Source organism: Penicillium maclennaniae (genome assembly GCF_028827695.1).
Source record: "Penicillium maclennaniae strain IBT 15551 chromosome Unknown utg000004l:1.0-3007600.0:1.0-3009580.0, whole genome shotgun sequence".
Classification (NCBI taxonomy): Eukaryota; Fungi; Ascomycota; class Eurotiomycetes; order Eurotiales; family Aspergillaceae; genus Penicillium; species Penicillium maclennaniae.
In genome coordinates this window covers 944,640-961,548 of record NW_026623216.1, presented here as the reverse complement: position 1 = coordinate 961,548, position 16,909 = coordinate 944,640, and the positions used below count along the sequence as shown (strand labels likewise).

Here is a 16,909-nt window from a genome sequence, read left to right as displayed (position 1 = left end):
AGACACGCTCCAAATTAACCCTTCCATTGATTTATTCCCCTCTTCTCCTGGATACCAAACACTCGATTTCGCTGTTTTGTCTTCTGACTGCCCTGCGTTGTAGTGAAGAACGCCTTAGCCTAGCGATGACTAAACATTTCAAAGCCCATTATCTCTTCAATTGTAGACATACTCGGAATTATCGATTGAGCATACTATGAACTACGAAAGCAGAGTCTTTTGACGAGCCTAAGCACGCATTTAACGTGTGCGCACCCTTCAATTGACTGGCTGTTGATTGCAACTGCGGGCGGGAGTGCAAACATGTTAAACAGCCCGGAGCTATCCAGCTCAGCGCATTATCCATCTTCGACCGGTTCCCTCCCCCAATTTCTCCCTGTTCTTCTCTGGAAAATTGAAAGGAGTGATGCAATGTCGCTCCCAGGGTTAGAATTGACACAACCCTCGGAGGAGAGGCAGCTCGCCGTAGCGCCGCCATCGCAAATTTCCTTGAACCCTGGCTCAGAGTGGAGATTCGAAGTCGCATTTGGGCACCTCGTTAAAGTGAAGGTATATCATCTCACATAGTGTTCCACCGCAGAACTTGCTTTTTGAAGCTTTAGACATCATCCTGAAAGGACAGCGCTGACGTAAAAATCGCAGCTTCTTAGTGGCACAGCAGAGCTCTTCGGAACGGAGCTCGCACAATTGCAGACATACACCTTCCACGGGACGAAAGGCGCAATCTACACATGGCATGGCTGTGAGTTGGAAGTCAGCGCCGGAGAGACGGTTGCTTTGTCGACTGATGGTCTTACGACGACGGCCGGACACGGCGCCGGCGGCTGCCAGAGTGAATACATCGCCGAAGAGACCCCCCATGGTAGAATACTCCAACGTTCACTTCGCACTAGAGACTTTGCGAGAAGAGGCCCAGTCGGTAGGCAAGGATGGCCCTCGTGTTTTGTTGCTGGGTCCTGAGAACGCCGGCAAAACCAGCCTGGCCAAGATCTTGACAGCCTACGCTGTTAAGGTCGGTCGCCAGCCGCTGGTGGTCAACCTGGACCCGACCGAGGGCATGCTCAGTGTCCCTGGAACCTTGACTGCAACTGCTTTCCGGACGATGCTGGACATTGAGGAAGGTTGGGGCAGCAGTCCCATGTCTGGGCCGAGCCCTGTGCCAGTGAAACTTCCGCTGGTTTATAGTTATCCGATGCCCAATCCGCTCGACGCTGAAGGCGTAATTTACAGGCCCATTGTGTCTCGCCTGGCACTTTCAGTAACAGGCCGTATGGCTGAGGATGAAGACGCACGCGAGGCAGGGATCATCGTCGATACGCCAGGCATCCTGAGCAGCGGCAAACCAGGAAGTCTCGAGCTGATCAATCACATCGTGACCGAATTCGCCATCACGACGATACTGGTCATTGGTTCTGAGCGCCTCTACAGCGCCATGGTCAAGCAGTACGACGACAAGCCTAGTTCTAGCGCCACGGCGGCCGTCTTCGACGAACGCGTCTCCGTCGTGAAGCTGTCCAAGTCGGGCGGCTGTGTTGACCGCGACGCCGCTTTCCACAAAGCAACGCGCGAATCGCAAATCCGTTCTTACTTCTTCGGCAACCCAATTGCTACCACCGGCACATCAGCGCTTTCCCTCTCCTCATCTTCCGCCGTTACTCTCTCCCCTCATGCTCAGCAACTCGATTTCGCCGCTCTCCCGGTCTACAGCTACACCGATACATCGGCAGACGACGAAGACGAAGACGAGTACGACCCTTCTCAACTCGACTCTTTCCTTCCAGGTGGGGGCTCAGAAGACTACACGCCCCAAGAACTCGACAACGGCACATACCACCCCGGCATGGGCGACGCGAACCACACACCACAGAGCAACGTCCCGTTAAAGAGGATCCTGCCGCCCGCTCCCTCCACCCTCGCCAATACCCTTCTTGCAATTACCAATGCTCCCACCACAGCATCACCCTCCGAAGTCCGCGACGCTAGCATCATGGGCTTCCTCTATGTCGCTGACGTCGACGCTGACAAGGGTAAGATCCGTGTGCTCGCCCCAGTTGGTGGACGCGTCCCACCGCGCGCAATCATCTGGTCTCAAGCGTTTGCCCGGTGAAGTTGTTGGACTTGTTGGATGAAAGTCGTTCAAATTTCGCTTTCCACATATGCATTGTAATTGTCTTTTGGTTTGCGATGGCGTTTGAAGTTCAATGGCCCAGGTTGAGGGTCTGCAAACTGACGGTGTATATAAGCCGCTTTCTTTAGAGCATGAAAGTACCTTGAAGTCAATCTTGTTCTTCATAAGTCAAGTAAATATGTGTGTTCTGGACTTCCTTTGCAAACTTTCCACCGGATCATCTGGGAAGACCATCTGGACCTCACGTCTTCCAATTATGGGCCTTTTACTCCCGGACAAGAGAGCCCCTCTGTAGACATTAGTCGAATCAGTTTTGGCTCCTAGCGTTACCCAGACAGATCCTCAGGACCTCTCAACGTTTCTTTTTTTTTTTATATATATTTTTATATTTTTTTTGGCTCATTTTCGATTTTCTCTTGGGCAGATTACAGTCTTGAGGTCTCCTACTGATCCAAGTGACCGAATTGCGAAAGAAATCATGGCAACCTCCACCGATGTATCTTCAAATATTGCTCCAAAACTGACTCCCACATACACAATCACCTCCACATTCAAACTGAGTATAGGAAATTGATTGAACTCCCTTCTTCTCCATTCCGACATCAAACAAGACGACATGGCTCGAAAGTCCTCTCCAAAAACCGTGCCTCACCCGAGAGGTGGAAGCCACCACCCCGTCTCACACGACCACAGCTGGAAATTGGCAACAGTCCGATCAAACATGTTCACAAGTGGTTTGCTATTTAAATGGAGCGATCGAGAGATCGGGATTCATAAGGCACCGTCTTTACGAGTGTGTTATTGGCCGAAAGAAGCTGCCGGGGACTGAGTTTCGATGACATTTGGACCCGGAAGTTGGTTCCTTTTGGTTGTATTGGAAGACACATGATCATTGACTTGAGAGTGTAGCTCGAGCAGCCCAAGAGATAGGTCTATCTTTTGGAGAATGAGCCCAGGAGTTCAGGGACTCTCAGAGCTTAGCAAGTTTCTAAGTAGATCAATACTAAGCCTGGCTCGGAAGATTCGCTATGATGGCGTCCAGGAAAAAGCCTGAAGAACTAGAGTCCGGGTGTACCCTCAACAGAGATACTGACAGTCTGATTTCTCTGTTACTCCTGTCTGTGAATCATTGATCCCCTGATCCAAATCATTATCACCCCTAGACTAGTGGGTTGATCATGAACTTTCTCGCGCAAAATAATACCTGACTACAGCAGAATGCTGGCAACCCTAAGAAACAGACCGCGAGAATCTTGATACTTGGTGAATATACCCGTACCCTTAAAATATCGAAGTCAAGAACCCGCGGACATGCTAAGACTAACCCTTCTCAGCCATTTAGTCTACATTAGTCTCTTGGCTGCACATCACGGCGGCTGCCACGAAGACTGCTTTGACCGGTGAGCAGATCATACTTCAATTGGTGATATTCATAACTCCTTCCCAGAATAAGCCAGCCAAGAATAGGCGACATAAAGAGAAGCAAATCAACTATAAGAATCCTAATACGATCAAACACGGGTAAACTCAAATTTTACCTTCTGGTTCATGTGTGGGTCAAGCGAACCACGGCGTTGGGGAAACGTATTTTCTGCATATTGCGGGGAACCCACCATCCATTCGGATCGCGTGGGAGACAACGGTCTAGACCAGATGCCCGCGGGTTCGAGAAGCCATCAGACCAATTTCTCTGGGGAGATAAGTCGACCTCTCTGGCTATTATGATTGTACTTTAGTGTCATTATGATCGAATTTAGGCAACAGAGTCGACATTGCACTACGAGAGCACCTGGGCAGGTTTGCAGCTTGAAAAATACTGACTGTCCGATACATCCTCAGAAACGAATCTAAGCAGTAGTAGGCGACATGACTTACGGCCGGAGAAGAATGACAAAGGGAAAACTTCATCCCGAACACGTCTACTGGGAACTATCGTTCATCTCGAAATTTAGATTCTAGCTCCGTGAGAACCAAGATTGGCGGATGGGTGTATACTCCGTACGAGGTGTGTGCCAATCCAGTAATGACGTCTATGGGGGCGATCGATATCTTTGGGTCTCCAAGGCCCGGGTTCGCCGTTTTAAGTAAAGGGTTGTTTGTAGCTGTCAGAGAGAATGATCGAAGATGGAGATATGCGTAAGAGTGATGAATTAATGCTATGGTAAAAGTAGGCTAAGTAGGCTACACACAGGAGCTATTGTGGACTAGTTCATTCCGGGTACACGACCTCGGAAGCGGGAAAGGTTCTTGCAAGACACCAGAATGTCCAGCAGAATAGATGACAGAAAAAGCAAAGCAAGAGATAAGGAATAAGTTCAAGTTGTAATCGTACATAATGCTAATACTATACTAATGCGAATGCTAACGTTGCCCCCAGGCGCGCCAATCCAATGCCCAACTTTTATCGAACCTATACATGAAATTCAAAAGAAAAAAAAAGAAAAAAAAAGACCACCGTGATAACTATCCATACACGTTCCTTTTACCATCCAACTCCCCTCGATCACTCCCACCTCCGCCACTCCCCAACAGCCTTCCTCATCTCCTCATCACAATCATACCCTTTCCCCTCCGCAATAAGCAACTCCTCTCTCCGATCCTTAAATCTCCTCTCTGCCTCATACCGTCTCAGGGCCACAGACTGCAGCTCTGCAAAATCATCTTTGGCAACCGCATCCCTGAAGCGTGCCCTCATGCGCGCAGAATACAGCTGACAGCTCGCCTCGCGACAGCTCCGTGGTCCATCACCGGGTAATAGCCTCATAGACGTACAGAACATCCGTGCGATAGGACGGTTGCGTTTGGCAAGGGGCCAGACAACCTCATCGTAGCAGTCTTCGCAGACGCTTAGTTCCGGTAGAGACGGGATATAGTGCCATGCGCCGAGTGTGGGTCTATCGCGACGACAGTCACGGAGAACAATCTTCCGGCGAGCATAGCTCAAGAACTCGCGGACATCGGGTCGGCGTGATGGATCTTCCTCGGCGCACGAGGAGGCATCGTCGAGGAGATCGATGAACTGCACGAAGCGCGGGCTAGTAGTGACGAAGTCGCAGGCGCGTTCTTGGGGTTCTGGACAATGTTGGAAAGTATCGCGGAGTGCAGGCATCAGAACGCGAACATTGCGGGCACAGGTGCCGCAGATGTGGAACCGGGGTAGGTAGACGTTCGTCTCTGGGTCGATGATACGGTACCAGGTTTGGTTGGTGACGACTCGGCCTGGGCAGGCGCGGCTTCCCGGAGGCGGACGCGTCATTTGGTAGAGCATTTCGAGGCTGTCGTGTTTCTTTTTGATCATCTGGGTCCAGGAAAGACGGGTCCATGGGTTTGCGAAGGCACAGCGAGTTTTCTGGGTTGGGGGTTTCGCAAGGCTGGGGATGAAGAAGTCGCGGAAACGAGAGTGGGCGATCTGGCCCATGCAGGATGGGCAGATGTCTAGATGGGTGAGGCCCTTGAGGGTGTACCAGTCTGTTTGGCCTGCCGTCGGAGCTGAACGGGGGCATGGGGTGATGCATAGACCCGTGGGGTTTGAAGGACGCCGTGGTGGACTAATTTGCCGGCTTGGAGCTGGGACTGGGACTTGGGCTAGAACCTGGGACGTTGTCGGCTTCTCCGTTGGTATGTCTTGGAACTTGACCGATCCCGGAGTACGCGGAGGTTGGCTGAATCCAGATTGAGTTCCATTGACCAGAATAGATTTTGGGCGCTCTCCAGTCTTGGATTTCGAGCGAGACAGAGTAGGCGGCGGAGCCGAGCTTACAGTCGCGGCTCTGGGTCGTGAAGCTGGGGCCGAGGCGTGAGGATCACGAGAGGGCGAAATGGGCGCCGAAGCAGGAATCGAGGTCTTCAAGATTGATTCGCCCGGCTTAATGATTACAGTTGGAGCTTTCGAGCGAGTCTCTGTATCCGATGACATTCCCGTGTCGCGTCGCTCTTGACGCTGGCGAAGCTTTTCCTCGATTCGCTCAGCGAGCGTCGGGCTAGTCTGCTTCTCGATAGGTATCTTCTCCGGCACTCGTGGTGCAGGCGGAGGGTGGTGAGAAGATGCTCTGTTACGTACCGCATTTGAATCAGACATATAACCCGGCGGCGATTCACGTCGTGAGTTTTCATGCGCCGAGGATCTTTGGTCTCCAGTGCTTTCAGCTCGCACAGTCTTGGACTGGCTGATAGGTGGCGCGGACTGGCTTGAATGGGCCCGTTCGTTGACCGGTCCACGAGACCGAGAACGAGGCCTTTCAGGACGCACTTCTCGTGATCCATAGGGGATGGAATGAACAGGAGCCTCATGTTTGGTGGCACGACTGTCTCGTGAATGTGCCGGGGGCTGAGATTGGCGCGAGACATTCACTCCAGGATCAGAATGCCGTGGAGTTGCGGGCAGTGGTCGACCTCGAGAGTTGCTCGAGCAAGACACAGCCAATGGCGCCGGGACCTCATTCTTGGATATGCTATCCCGCGAGTGCGGTGGTGGACGGCTGTGGCGTCGAGGAATCGCGTCACGGCTTGACTGATGATGCATATGAGATGAATGGCCTCGAGACCGGCTCGAGGCAGAAGAAGCAGACGATGACGTATTCCTTGAGCGTTCCCGCGACTGTGGTCTGGAGCTTGTGCGGATTGCTGGTTCCTGGACCATGGGAGGTGGTGTGACCGGTCCGCTGCTGTCGTCTGAAGACACATTCCCCAGCCCGGGCACATTGGAGGCATCGGGTGGAGGCGATGAAAAAGAAGAACCAGGGGAGCCCGTATCCACAATAATTGGGTACTGGTCGACTGTACCTCTCACGCGAGTTCCCTCGAAGCCTGGTTTTTCAACCAGCTTGGTGAGGCCGTGTAGTTCTCGAGCAAGCGAGGTGGGTTCTTCCTCCACGCAAGGTGGTGGAGGGTACGCCACCAGCACGCTGCTTCGAGAACGGCTGCTCAGAAAAGATGGCATTGTTTCAGGTTTGATCATGCACGGGTTGAGTAGGTAGTGAATCGAAGAGCTATCCGGCTGCAATGAAGGCTCGATGAGAAGCTTTGCGGGCCGATTGACTCATAGTATAAATTAGAAGTGCAGTTGAGAAGATCGCGCGGCGATCAATTTAAAAACAGTCGAAAAATTTTCAGTGTCAACAAAGATGGGTGGTGTGTGCGCGTTACCCGGGTACGGGGTGTTATATGGTCCTTGAGATCGGGCACCATCCCATCCCTGATAGGGCCGCCACGGCCATTGGGCCAAAACCGACCTATCAACCAGAATAGCATCAGGCTGAAGAGCATCCGGATCGTCATTGAAACAGAGGGGGAAGCACATCAAGGGGTGCCAGTCGAGAACCTCGCCACGCGAAGGCTATCTTTGTTATTGGGCACAAAGACGGTTGCATGATGCTCCTGTGGTGCTTCACTGGTTGTATTTGCAATCGCCCGATCGGATCGGCGCTAGAGTGTAGTTTACAAAAGAATGTTCAAACGATGCTGCCTGCTCGAGGGGAGTGAGCAACACCCGCTCAGTGATCAGACACCGAGTAGAAACCCCTAAGATCAATAGGCGTGTCGCCCAAGGGGTCTAACATGATCTTAAGGTCAGCCCCAAGCAGGCCCTGGGGGGCACTGCATGAGCAACAAAGGATACCGTGCATGATGCCCAGAAATCGTCCGGGGTTCAGCGGGAGGGCGGCTCCGCCCCTCTTGTGGCTGCCATTGTTGGACGTGACTTGTTGAAACGCACGGAGGGGCCTCAGTCCAAACGTTGATAAAGTACAAGCCACGGTGGTCCAAGTCGCTTGTTTGGGAGTACGGGGGAACCGTTGAAGTGGCTGATGATGAGTCTTAAAGCCAGCATCCATGAAACCCAGAGCTCGTTTTGGAAGCAGCTATGTAGGGGAAAAGCGCCGTGTGTGAGTGTATTGTGAAGTGTAAACTAGGAATTGGTGACTCGGAAGTACAACGCATCGGAGATCATCCGACGGGTCTCGAAGACCCATCGGAAGTGCGTCAGTTCAACTCCACTTGGAGCATCCGAGTGCATTGGGCTTTGTACCCGTGTAGGAAGGTGGAAGCATTTAGGATTCTGAAGTAATCTGAGTCGGCTATTGAAGCACTTTGAAAGGAAAAAAGAAAAGCAATTGCAATTAATCTATGGAGCAAATCAAAAGAAAGCGACGAAATTCCGCGCTCGGAGGATGCGGGGATGGCGATGACAAATTGAAGCTCAAGTTGTGTACCTAACTCCCCGGAGCTTCCCCCACTATTTCTATAATGTCTTTCGCACGTCGCAGCACTTTCCGTCTCGTAGCTCTGCGTGGCCAATTGATCACTTCTACCGTTCCTATCACGCGCCCTTTCTCATTCTCACCAATTCGCAATATGTCCGTCCCCACCACCATGAAGGCCGTCGTGGTCGAGCAGACCGGTGGCCCCGAGGTTCTACAATATAAGACCTCCTATCCGGTTCCAACGCCCCAGGAGGGCCAGCTGCTCATTCGCAACAATATCTCCGGAGTGAACTATATCGACACATATTTCCGCACGGGACTATATGCTTCGCCTAAGCCCGAGATCCTAGGTCGTGAGGGCGCTGGCACAGTCGTCGCACTGGGCCCCAATACCTCGGGTTTCGAGATTGGTGACCGTGTTGCGTGGTTGGCCACCAGTGGATATGCGGAATATACTGCTGCACCAGCTGCCAAGACTGTCAAGATCCCTGAGGGCGTGAGCGATGAGGACATCATGGCTTCGTTCCTGAGCGGGTTGACTACTCTTGCCTTTGCGACGGAAACTTATGCTGTGCAGAAGGGCGACTGGGTACTTGTACATGCTGCTGCAGGCGGTGCCGGATTCCTCATGACTCAGATCCTAAAGAACATCGGCGCTAAGGTCATCGGTACTGCTGGTGGCCCGGAGAAGTGTGCGCTTGTGAAGAGCCTCGGAGCTGATGTGGTCATTGACTACCGCAGTGAGGAGGGTAAGGACTGGGTTAAGTTGGTAAAGGAAGCTACTGGCGGCCGTGGTGTCGATGTGGTTTACGACTCGGTCGGCAAGGATACGTGGGAAGGCAGCTTAGAGGCTGTGAAGCGCAAGGGTACTATTGTCTGGTTCGGCAATGCCAGTGGCCCTGTGCCTCCTATTGCTCTCCCGTACGCACTTCAAAGTTCTGTCGAGTTTTATGACGAAGCTGACTCGTTTGGAATAGCAAACTCTCGCCCAAGTGTGTCAAGATTGCTCGCCCTACCCTCTTCGGCTACATTGAAACTCGTGAGGAATTCGAGTTCTACACCAACAAGCTTTTCAGCATGCTTCAATCTGGTGCGCTCAAGGTGAAAATTCACAAAGTATATCCGCTTGAGGATGTCGCTCAGGTTCACAAGGTCAGTGGAATCGAAATTCCTGGTCAGATTATTTTATTGCTCACACAGTCCACAGGACCTTGAGGGCCGTAAGACTACCGGAAAGCCCCTCCTGAAGCCTTGATTAGATATTGAGTATCGAAAAGGTAGTGTCCTGGGTTGAAGAACTAGTTACATGCTACGACTGTACTTAAGAAATTTATGTTATCAACGAAGCCTAGCATTTACCTCTGGCAAAGTACGAAATTGATACAGACTGTTTGAACTCCAAAGGGGGAAAATGCTATGCAGTAGATACCATTGATTTCCCAAGGTTCATCCCTCTTGCTCGCTCTCCTCGGAGCCTTAAGCAATAAGTGCGAGTCTGAAAAAGATAACCTGTGATCTAAGCTCCATCTCCACCCAATTTGCCATTCTTCTGACCAGTCTCCTTGGAAGTCTCAGCATCAAAAGTCCAGTGAACCGCATTTCCAGGCTCTTTGCTCGTCTTCTCGTCATCACCACCCAAATCCCTTGGCCACTTCCACTTCATCATCATACCATTGGCAATAACCGTGTAAAAATTAGGATAGGTCGACAAAATTTCGTCGAAGTAATAGACTCCGCAGTTGAGCTTCCAAACCCCCCGTGTTTACTTTCAACCCCGCATACATCAGTGGGAGTAGAGCCTTGTCAACAAAGAACTCGAACTCGTACGTAGGAACCTTACCATGGTTCCAATCCCAACGCTCCTCCGGGCTCATGTCGAGATCAGGCTTGGCTGGGTCACGGAAGGAGACGGCTTTGACTCGGCCCAAGGCATCGTGCTGAGATGCGTATTTCTCATAGAACTCCAGGACTCTAGAATCCGGCTGTATGACTGCCAGTATCTCAAAGCCATCAATGTCGAGGACTTTCTCGGCTGCAAGCCTATGTTTGTTCCCGAGCTCTTTGAAACTGCTTGCTTGTTCAAAATTGCCAACCCCTGCAATGGCACATCTGACGACATCGCGGGCACGTTCCATCTTTGCCTTGTGACATTTTTCTAGCTCACTTCCCAGTGAAGGTGTATTGGATTGGGAAAAAGCTCCACCGAACAGCATGGAGCAGGCCTCATTGAATTGCCCGGGAGCTTCACGCACCAGCTGAACATTCATCCAAAGCTCCTTTGCTGCCAGGTCGCATGTCTTGCGGGCTTGAAGTAGATTGTCAGTGTATTCGAGACATACGTCGCGCTGGAGCAGGTAGGTGTAGAAGTTTTTGATGGTTTCAGTTGCCATCTTGATCACCTTTTCCGTCTCCAGCTTAAAGCAACTGATGAAGTACGAGCTCCTATACCGCATTAGTTTGGGTCGCGTATCGAGGAACGGAACTGCTTGCATGAAGCCTCGAAGAACTAAATCGAAATCCACATCCAGCGTCGCGCGCACTTTCCGAATCTCAGCCATAGCACGAGCCTGCATGATTTGGTCTGCGGTCATGCTCTCCATTTCCTGATAATTTGCCTCACTTGCGATAATGCTTTCGATATCGACTCCGCCATACTTAAGGTATTTCGAGAACATGTTCAGTCTGGCTGGCTCGATACGACGTCTGAATTGGAACCGTCTTAGAGCCTCTTCTATTCGGCTGCACACATGTTAGTTTGACGGAATCTCTGAATCCATTTTGTTCTTACTCGGTAAATGGTAGATCTCTGAAAAGTTTATTAGCTTGTATTATATCTTCGGTGCTCTGTTTCACATACGGATTAAAGACCTCGAGCATCTCAGCGTGCTCACTCGGGGTGAGGGGACCGTCGGCGAAGTATTCTTCAAATCCAGTAGGCTTGTCCTGCAACAGAAATATATGTCAGCTTCGGGAGATGATAATTTGAAAGCCATAAATACATTTCCCCGCTTGCTCTTTGGTCTTCTTCTTCTGGCTCTCTTCTTGGCCACGGTAGCAGCCAGGGCATCGGGGAAGTTCAGCTCTGGGTTCATTCTGGCCAGGTTTATGGCATCTTGGATTTGCTCATTTGTTGCATCTTGTACTTCCACCAGCGGAGGTTGAGCCATCTCTTTAGTCACAGATAAGGACCTGTCGTAGCGTATGGGAAGACCTCCTGAGATGGTTGCCGTTGTTGAAGTTGAAGGCTTCAAGACGGGGCGGTGGCAATGAGGAAAGGAGAAGCGCGACGAAGAGCGATGGGGCGTGGAAGAGTGACGAGGGTAAAACAGAGAAGTGACGGATGCTTGATGCTAGAGCTGATAGCCAGGAAGGCAGAGTTTTTTTTCGCAAGGTAATATTTCGCACCGTTGTTGAAGATTGGTCTTAAGATGCTGTAATTCATGAAAATCAATATACGGTGAATTCACAACACCCTTCTCTTAATAACGAAGCTTTTTTTGTTAACAAATCTGTCACCAAAATACCCTCTAGCGCCAATGAGGCGATTTTCTACCTCTCCTCAATGTCCATCGTGGGTGTGAAAGTAGCTCTTGTATGGGGAGAGCCTTAGTTTAAACCCCACGATTACTGAGCTGGAACTGGGGATAATTCATCCTAATAGCTAGTCATTTCTTTCTCATTATTTCGTTACGTGATCTTCGAGACATTGCCGGGCTCCTTCCCTTATACTTTTAACGGTGTTCTTTTCGTGTGTCTAGAATAATAAAAATTGGGCCGCCCACTCAACATGTTTTTGGTCGGGCTGCAGATCGCATCACATTCATTGATTGTCTTGTTGGCCTATTGTATTATGTGGATCTTGTACATTGACGAAAGCAATGGCTGCATTGACCCTCGATGGTAGAAATTTGACACGGTTAATAATCATCGCTACCAAGACTCCGCGGCAGTTATACAATCGCGGATAAAGCTGACTGGGCCCATGCGTTTCAAGTCCCGCACGCCGATCATGATGTCGTTTCCCTGACAGCTCTCTCCTTTTTGTTTTCCAGTTTGGTTTTCTTTGCGTTCTCAAATCATTTCACACGACAAGCAGCTACCGAGATCTTCTATGTTCAAAACTTGCTTGTTGAGTCATTCGGCATGCTGTGAACGTTCCTTGTCGCACGAGACTCTCGCACATTCAACATGCCGCCCTCAAGATCAGAGAGTTTAAAAACGCCGCAACTGGGCAGCGATGACTTGGTGCCATTTGACCACGTCGCCGCAGGCCAGTAAGTCTGTCCTTCCCCAGCTCCAAGCCCCCACTCGATCACCTGCAGCCGACGCCGACGGTGTCCTGCGTGGGGCTCAGAGCCTTATGCGCAACTTTGCGTGTTCTCCGCATTTAGCTAACAGTGCGTCTTGCTACAGCGATGGTGTCCGCTGTACCCTTTCCGGAGCCCTGATCGCCAAACCTTGCGTCCAGCAGGAGATCGATTTCTACGAAGCTAGCGCTCTCCATCCCGAGTTTCAGGAGTTTATCCCTCTCTTCATTGGCTCGCTCTCGTCTGCTGATCAGCAACAACCGCTGGCGATTGCTGCTGCCCAAGGTCCTGGCGCTGTCTTTCTACCACCCACTGGCGATGCCCCGACGGCTTCAAACACATCCTCGGTTTCGTCACAACAAACACTCGCCCCGAGCATAGGAGCTTCTTCCGGGAGAGATCAGCCATGGGTGCCATCTGAAGGCAAGAAGCTAGAGACAGAACTTTCTATCGTATTGGAGAATGTTGCCGCGGGATTTCGTCGTCCAAATGTGCTAGACGTAAAGCTCGGAGCCCGGCTCTGGGCTGATGATGCGCCCCCTGCCAAGCGCAACAAGTTGGATACTGTGTCCAAAGAAACGACCAGCGGCAGCCTAGGCTACCGGATTGCTGGAATGAAAGTGTGGTCTGGTTCAAATGGCGAGACCGATGAGGGCGCCAGGACGGATCCGTACGCGACCAAGTACGAAGGGGCGGAGGGTGCCAGAGGAGAAGTCATCGAGAAAGATGGATATCGACGCTACGACAAGTGGTATGGCCGATCATTCAGTGCAGACAACGTTAAGGAAGGATTCGAGACTTTCCTCGCTGGAGCCAAAGCGGGCTCTGTGGATCGCTCGAAAATGGTCGCACGCCGACTAACCGAAGAGCTACAAAACGTACAACGTGTACTTGAGTCAGAGGAGAGTCGTATGTACTCCGCCAGTGTCTTGGTGATTTACGAAGGCGATCCAGAGGCAATGAATATTGCCCTGGAAGAGGAAAAGAAGATCCCCGAGCAAAAGGATTCAGAAGACGGGGATGAAGAAGACGGGGAAGTGGATTTCAAGTTCACGGAAGAGCCCCTCGAGCTTCTCGATGTAAGACTTCCAGACGGACTACCCCAAAAAGCTATAAACATCAGCTTCGACCCTCAAATGGCGCAAGTTCCATTGGAGGTAGACGATGACGAAGATGAAGAGGAAACCCCGAAAGTACACGACCTACGCATCATCGACTTCGCCCATGCGAAATGGACACCAGGGGAAGGACCCGACGAGAATGTCCTGATGGGAATTCGCAACTTGGTCAAAATTTTCAACGAGCTGGCCGAATGAGCACCTTTTACACCATGATTCCGTTGCCGGCAACGGGGCTCAACATTGGCGATTGGCCTTTTTTTTTTTTCATACGCATATTGACTCATAATGTATTAGCCATCATTAGCCACTATCATCTTCATCTTATTGGCAGGTAAACGAGTCAGTGCAAGCTCAGGCCAGTATTCTGTAATCTTACATTGCATCGGCCACTCCCGGCCAAGATTTATTCGGCAATAAGGCCTATAGCTTATAGGTATGCTGGTCAGCAGGTCATTCGATCCATGGATAGATGCAGCCCCTCAAACAGTGTTCATTCATTGATTAATTTTCCATTCCTCGCACAGTGTGACGACTTTGTTCAAATGCATGGTGTCCGGGCCGAGAGTTCATCTCATGCTTATAAATCTAGGGCGAGAACTTTGAGGCAATTCTCTCTTGCCAAAGAACGGTATGTTGAATAGATATTCAGATTCTAGCTGTTGTATAGCTAGCCTGAGGTTATGGAGCCAAGCACTTGTCCGGAAATAGCGGCTAACAAGACCCAACGAGTACACAAAAAAGGGAGAACAGGGATAAGAACATCACGAGGGTATGTAAGAGCCCCTATGCACTTTGAAATGCTTTAACTTAATCTTAACTCATTCTAGACAAGTTGAACGACTCCGATCCGATCTACCGTCGCGTTCCCAATTGGGAAGTTCATCGATGACTAAGAATTCAAGCCGGAGGCCCTCTTTTCAACTTCTCCAGATTCAAGGCTTGATCAATTGCACGCCACAATGTTTCCCACACGAGCCCTACTGGGCCGATCGGTCTGGAAAGGTAAGATCTGGCGGCCATCCCCACAAGCCCACATGCCATCAATTAAGAAGAATATCGCTGCTAACACGTTCATCCAGGCCCGAACATCGTCCCGTACGTGAAAACCCGCCATGCGCCATTCCATACGCCCTCCTGTCCTTGCAGATTCGAATAGAGACACGGAGCCAGAGACTTGATTGAAGTTCTAACATCTTCCTGCCGAACAGTCTTCCTCTCCCGCGCACCCTTCCCCCGCCGCCAAACACCCCCCCCGATCCGCACACAGAAGCGCGCAGCTACCATCCTGCCTAACTTCGTCGGCCTGCGCTTCGCTGTCCACAACGGCAAGACTTACGTGGAGGTCCAGATTACCGAGGAGATGGTTGGTCGCAAACTCGGCGAATACGTTGCGTATGTCTTCACAAGCCTTCCAGGTGTAACGGTGGTCGTGCTCAAGATGATGCTAATTTGCTGCCTCAGAACCCGCAAGCGCTTCACATACAAGCAGTCCAAGAACAAGTAAATGACTTGCTCAACTTTTTCGGTTCCGTGGTCCTCATTCTGCCTCGGCTTGTTCTCTCGCCTTCAAACCCTCGCTTCAACGAAGCAATCTTTTTGGCCATTGGCCGTGTACAGATATATCCAACACTTCCCTTGTGACATTACTTGTGGGATGGAGTTTAGCATGGAAATTACTCAATATCATTCATGACTGGTTTTACAGCTCATTTAAATAAGCATCCCAGTCTCAACTATTTACCCCATAGCAGTGTAATGACGAAAGTGACAAAAACTCCATTTTCTAGATCCGTGGATTCCCAACCAAAATGCCCAGGGCCGTGGGCAGGATATTTTCATCCGCGACCCCTTTTCTCAAATGTTGTGTACGCCCAGCGCCGAAACCCATCATAGCCACGAAACATAAAAGGGAGAGGATAGCACACGCGCGCATTCGAGTGTATCAATCACCTCCAAACTCCAAAGGTACAAGTTACCGGTAGAACTCGCCCCGCTTGACAGTCACGCCATATTCCGACACAGCCATGCCCAGATCCTCCATCGTCAAGACGGTTCGACCTTGGCCTGTACCGCCTGAACCACCACCACCAAATCCGGCGCGCTGGATTCCGAGGTGTGTGTTGGCTTTGTTGCCTTTTCCTCCGTCGCCGGCCACTGGAGCCGCGGGGCCTCCTGGGCCGCCGAGGCCAGAGGCGACGGTTAAGCTGCCCATCGGGTTGTTAGCGGAGGAGCTGTTCGAGGCGCGGATGCGGGCGAATTGATAGGAGTCTGCGGCGATGTCGGAGACGAACTTTTGCGTTGCGAGCGCGAGGAGGCGGGCGAGGTGGGGTGGAGTCTGGTTGGGGCCTGTTCCCGGTGGTGGTAGGCCCGCGAGGGTGAGGTAGTGAGCCGTGACTGCGTCGGGGATCTGGGAGAGATGTCAGCTTGTGCTTCTGAGGTGTGCTCTCGTTTGCTTTCATCGATCGTCTCGCTCCGGGTACATGTAGGACTCGGATGAAATTAAAAGAACGGGACGATAGATCGAAGGAAAGAGTAGAGTGAAGAACGTACGATCGGCGCATAATCATCCATTTTACTCAAGAACTCGCGGAGACTGGTCTCCTTCTTGGAGGGTGTCGGCGCGGGGGCGATGGGATCCACGGCATCCTCGGCATTGGCGCTCTGCGCTGTTCCGTCGGCGTTCATGTCGATATCCTGCTCGATGGAAGGGTCGAGGTCAGGTTCGGGTTTGATAGCAGAGTCGGCAGTCTCAGCTGGTGTGGAGGGCTGCTCAGACCCGTTGGGTTGGGAAGGGTCGGCCATCTTCAAACCCTCGTTACGTAGACGCTTTGAGATTGGGCTGCAGGGACCGGGGATGAAGGGTCCAATCAATGCAGTTGAAGTTGTTGGAACGTCGACTTTGTCGCGCCAGTCACACGCGGGCGGAGGAGCCGTGCACGGCCCACATTTGCGGCGGAGTTGAACTACATCTCCATCTTCATCTACTGATTTACACTATCAATCTATCAAACTATCAATCTATCTGGCTATCCAAGTATCAAACTCACACACTATCGGCATCTACGGGGACCCTGATGATCTGAAAATCGTATCGTTATTTCACACGTGCTATCGCTATGTACTCATACAGTAAATGGGAAAGCCCCATGAGCA

At 51.3% G+C, this 16,909-nt stretch overlaps 7 protein-coding genes across 7 annotated transcripts; 4 read left to right on the top strand and 3 right to left on the bottom strand.

Annotated features, from left to right (window-relative positions):
- Window positions 1-303: 303 nt before the first annotated feature.
- On the top strand, window positions 304-2,107 carry N7477_004542 (cleavage polyadenylation factor subunit CLP1; the record flags this gene model as incomplete). Its single annotated transcript, XM_056966205.1, has 3 exons — window positions 304-549; window positions 643-832; window positions 894-2,107. 3 exons carry the CDS (start codon window positions 304-306, stop codon window positions 2,105-2,107), a joined length of 1,650 nt encoding a protein of 549 aa, XP_056822986.1.
- Window positions 2,108-4,631: 2,524 nt separating this feature from the next.
- N7477_004541 (uncharacterized protein) lies at window positions 4,632-7,067 on the bottom strand (the record flags this gene model as incomplete). Its single annotated transcript, XM_056966204.1, has 1 exon — window positions 4,632-7,067. The coding sequence occupies one exon, from the start codon at window positions 7,065-7,067 to the stop codon at window positions 4,632-4,634; it is 2,436 nt and encodes an 811-aa protein (XP_056822985.1).
- A 1,304-nt stretch (window positions 7,068-8,371) lies between these two features.
- N7477_004540 (quinone oxidoreductase family protein) lies at window positions 8,372-9,583 on the top strand (the record flags this gene model as incomplete). Its single annotated transcript, XM_056966203.1, has 3 exons — window positions 8,372-9,249; window positions 9,306-9,480; window positions 9,536-9,583. 3 exons carry the CDS (start codon window positions 8,372-8,374, stop codon window positions 9,581-9,583), a joined length of 1,101 nt encoding a protein of 366 aa, XP_056822984.1.
- A 261-nt stretch (window positions 9,584-9,844) lies between these two features.
- On the bottom strand, window positions 9,845-11,495 carry N7477_004539 (uncharacterized protein; the record flags this gene model as incomplete). Its single annotated transcript, XM_056966202.1, has 4 exons — window positions 9,845-10,072; window positions 10,095-11,054; window positions 11,182-11,271; window positions 11,328-11,495. The coding sequence occupies 4 exons, from the start codon at window positions 11,493-11,495 to the stop codon at window positions 9,845-9,847; spliced, it is 1,446 nt and encodes a 481-aa protein (XP_056822983.1).
- Window positions 11,496-12,516: 1,021 nt separating this feature from the next.
- On the top strand, window positions 12,517-13,951 carry N7477_004538 (inositol polyphosphate multikinase; the record flags this gene model as incomplete). The annotated part of the gene is made up of 2 exons (XM_056966201.1): window positions 12,517-12,602; window positions 12,742-13,951. The coding sequence occupies 2 exons, from the start codon at window positions 12,517-12,519 to the stop codon at window positions 13,949-13,951; spliced, it is 1,296 nt and encodes a 431-aa protein (XP_056822982.1).
- A 764-nt stretch (window positions 13,952-14,715) lies between these two features.
- N7477_004537 (mitochondrial 37S ribosomal uS19m domain-containing protein) lies at window positions 14,716-15,260 on the top strand (the record flags this gene model as incomplete). The annotated part of the gene is made up of 2 exons (XM_056966200.1): window positions 14,716-14,758; window positions 14,965-15,260. 2 exons carry the CDS (start codon window positions 14,716-14,718, stop codon window positions 15,258-15,260), a joined length of 339 nt encoding a protein of 112 aa, XP_056822981.1.
- A 468-nt stretch (window positions 15,261-15,728) lies between these two features.
- N7477_004536 (putative TFIID and and SAGA complex TAF10 subunit) lies at window positions 15,729-16,558 on the bottom strand (the record flags this gene model as incomplete). The annotated part of the gene is made up of 2 exons (XM_056966199.1): window positions 15,729-16,163; window positions 16,307-16,558. The coding sequence occupies 2 exons, from the start codon at window positions 16,556-16,558 to the stop codon at window positions 15,729-15,731; spliced, it is 687 nt and encodes a 228-aa protein (XP_056822980.1).
- Window positions 16,559-16,909: the final 351 nt, after the last annotated feature.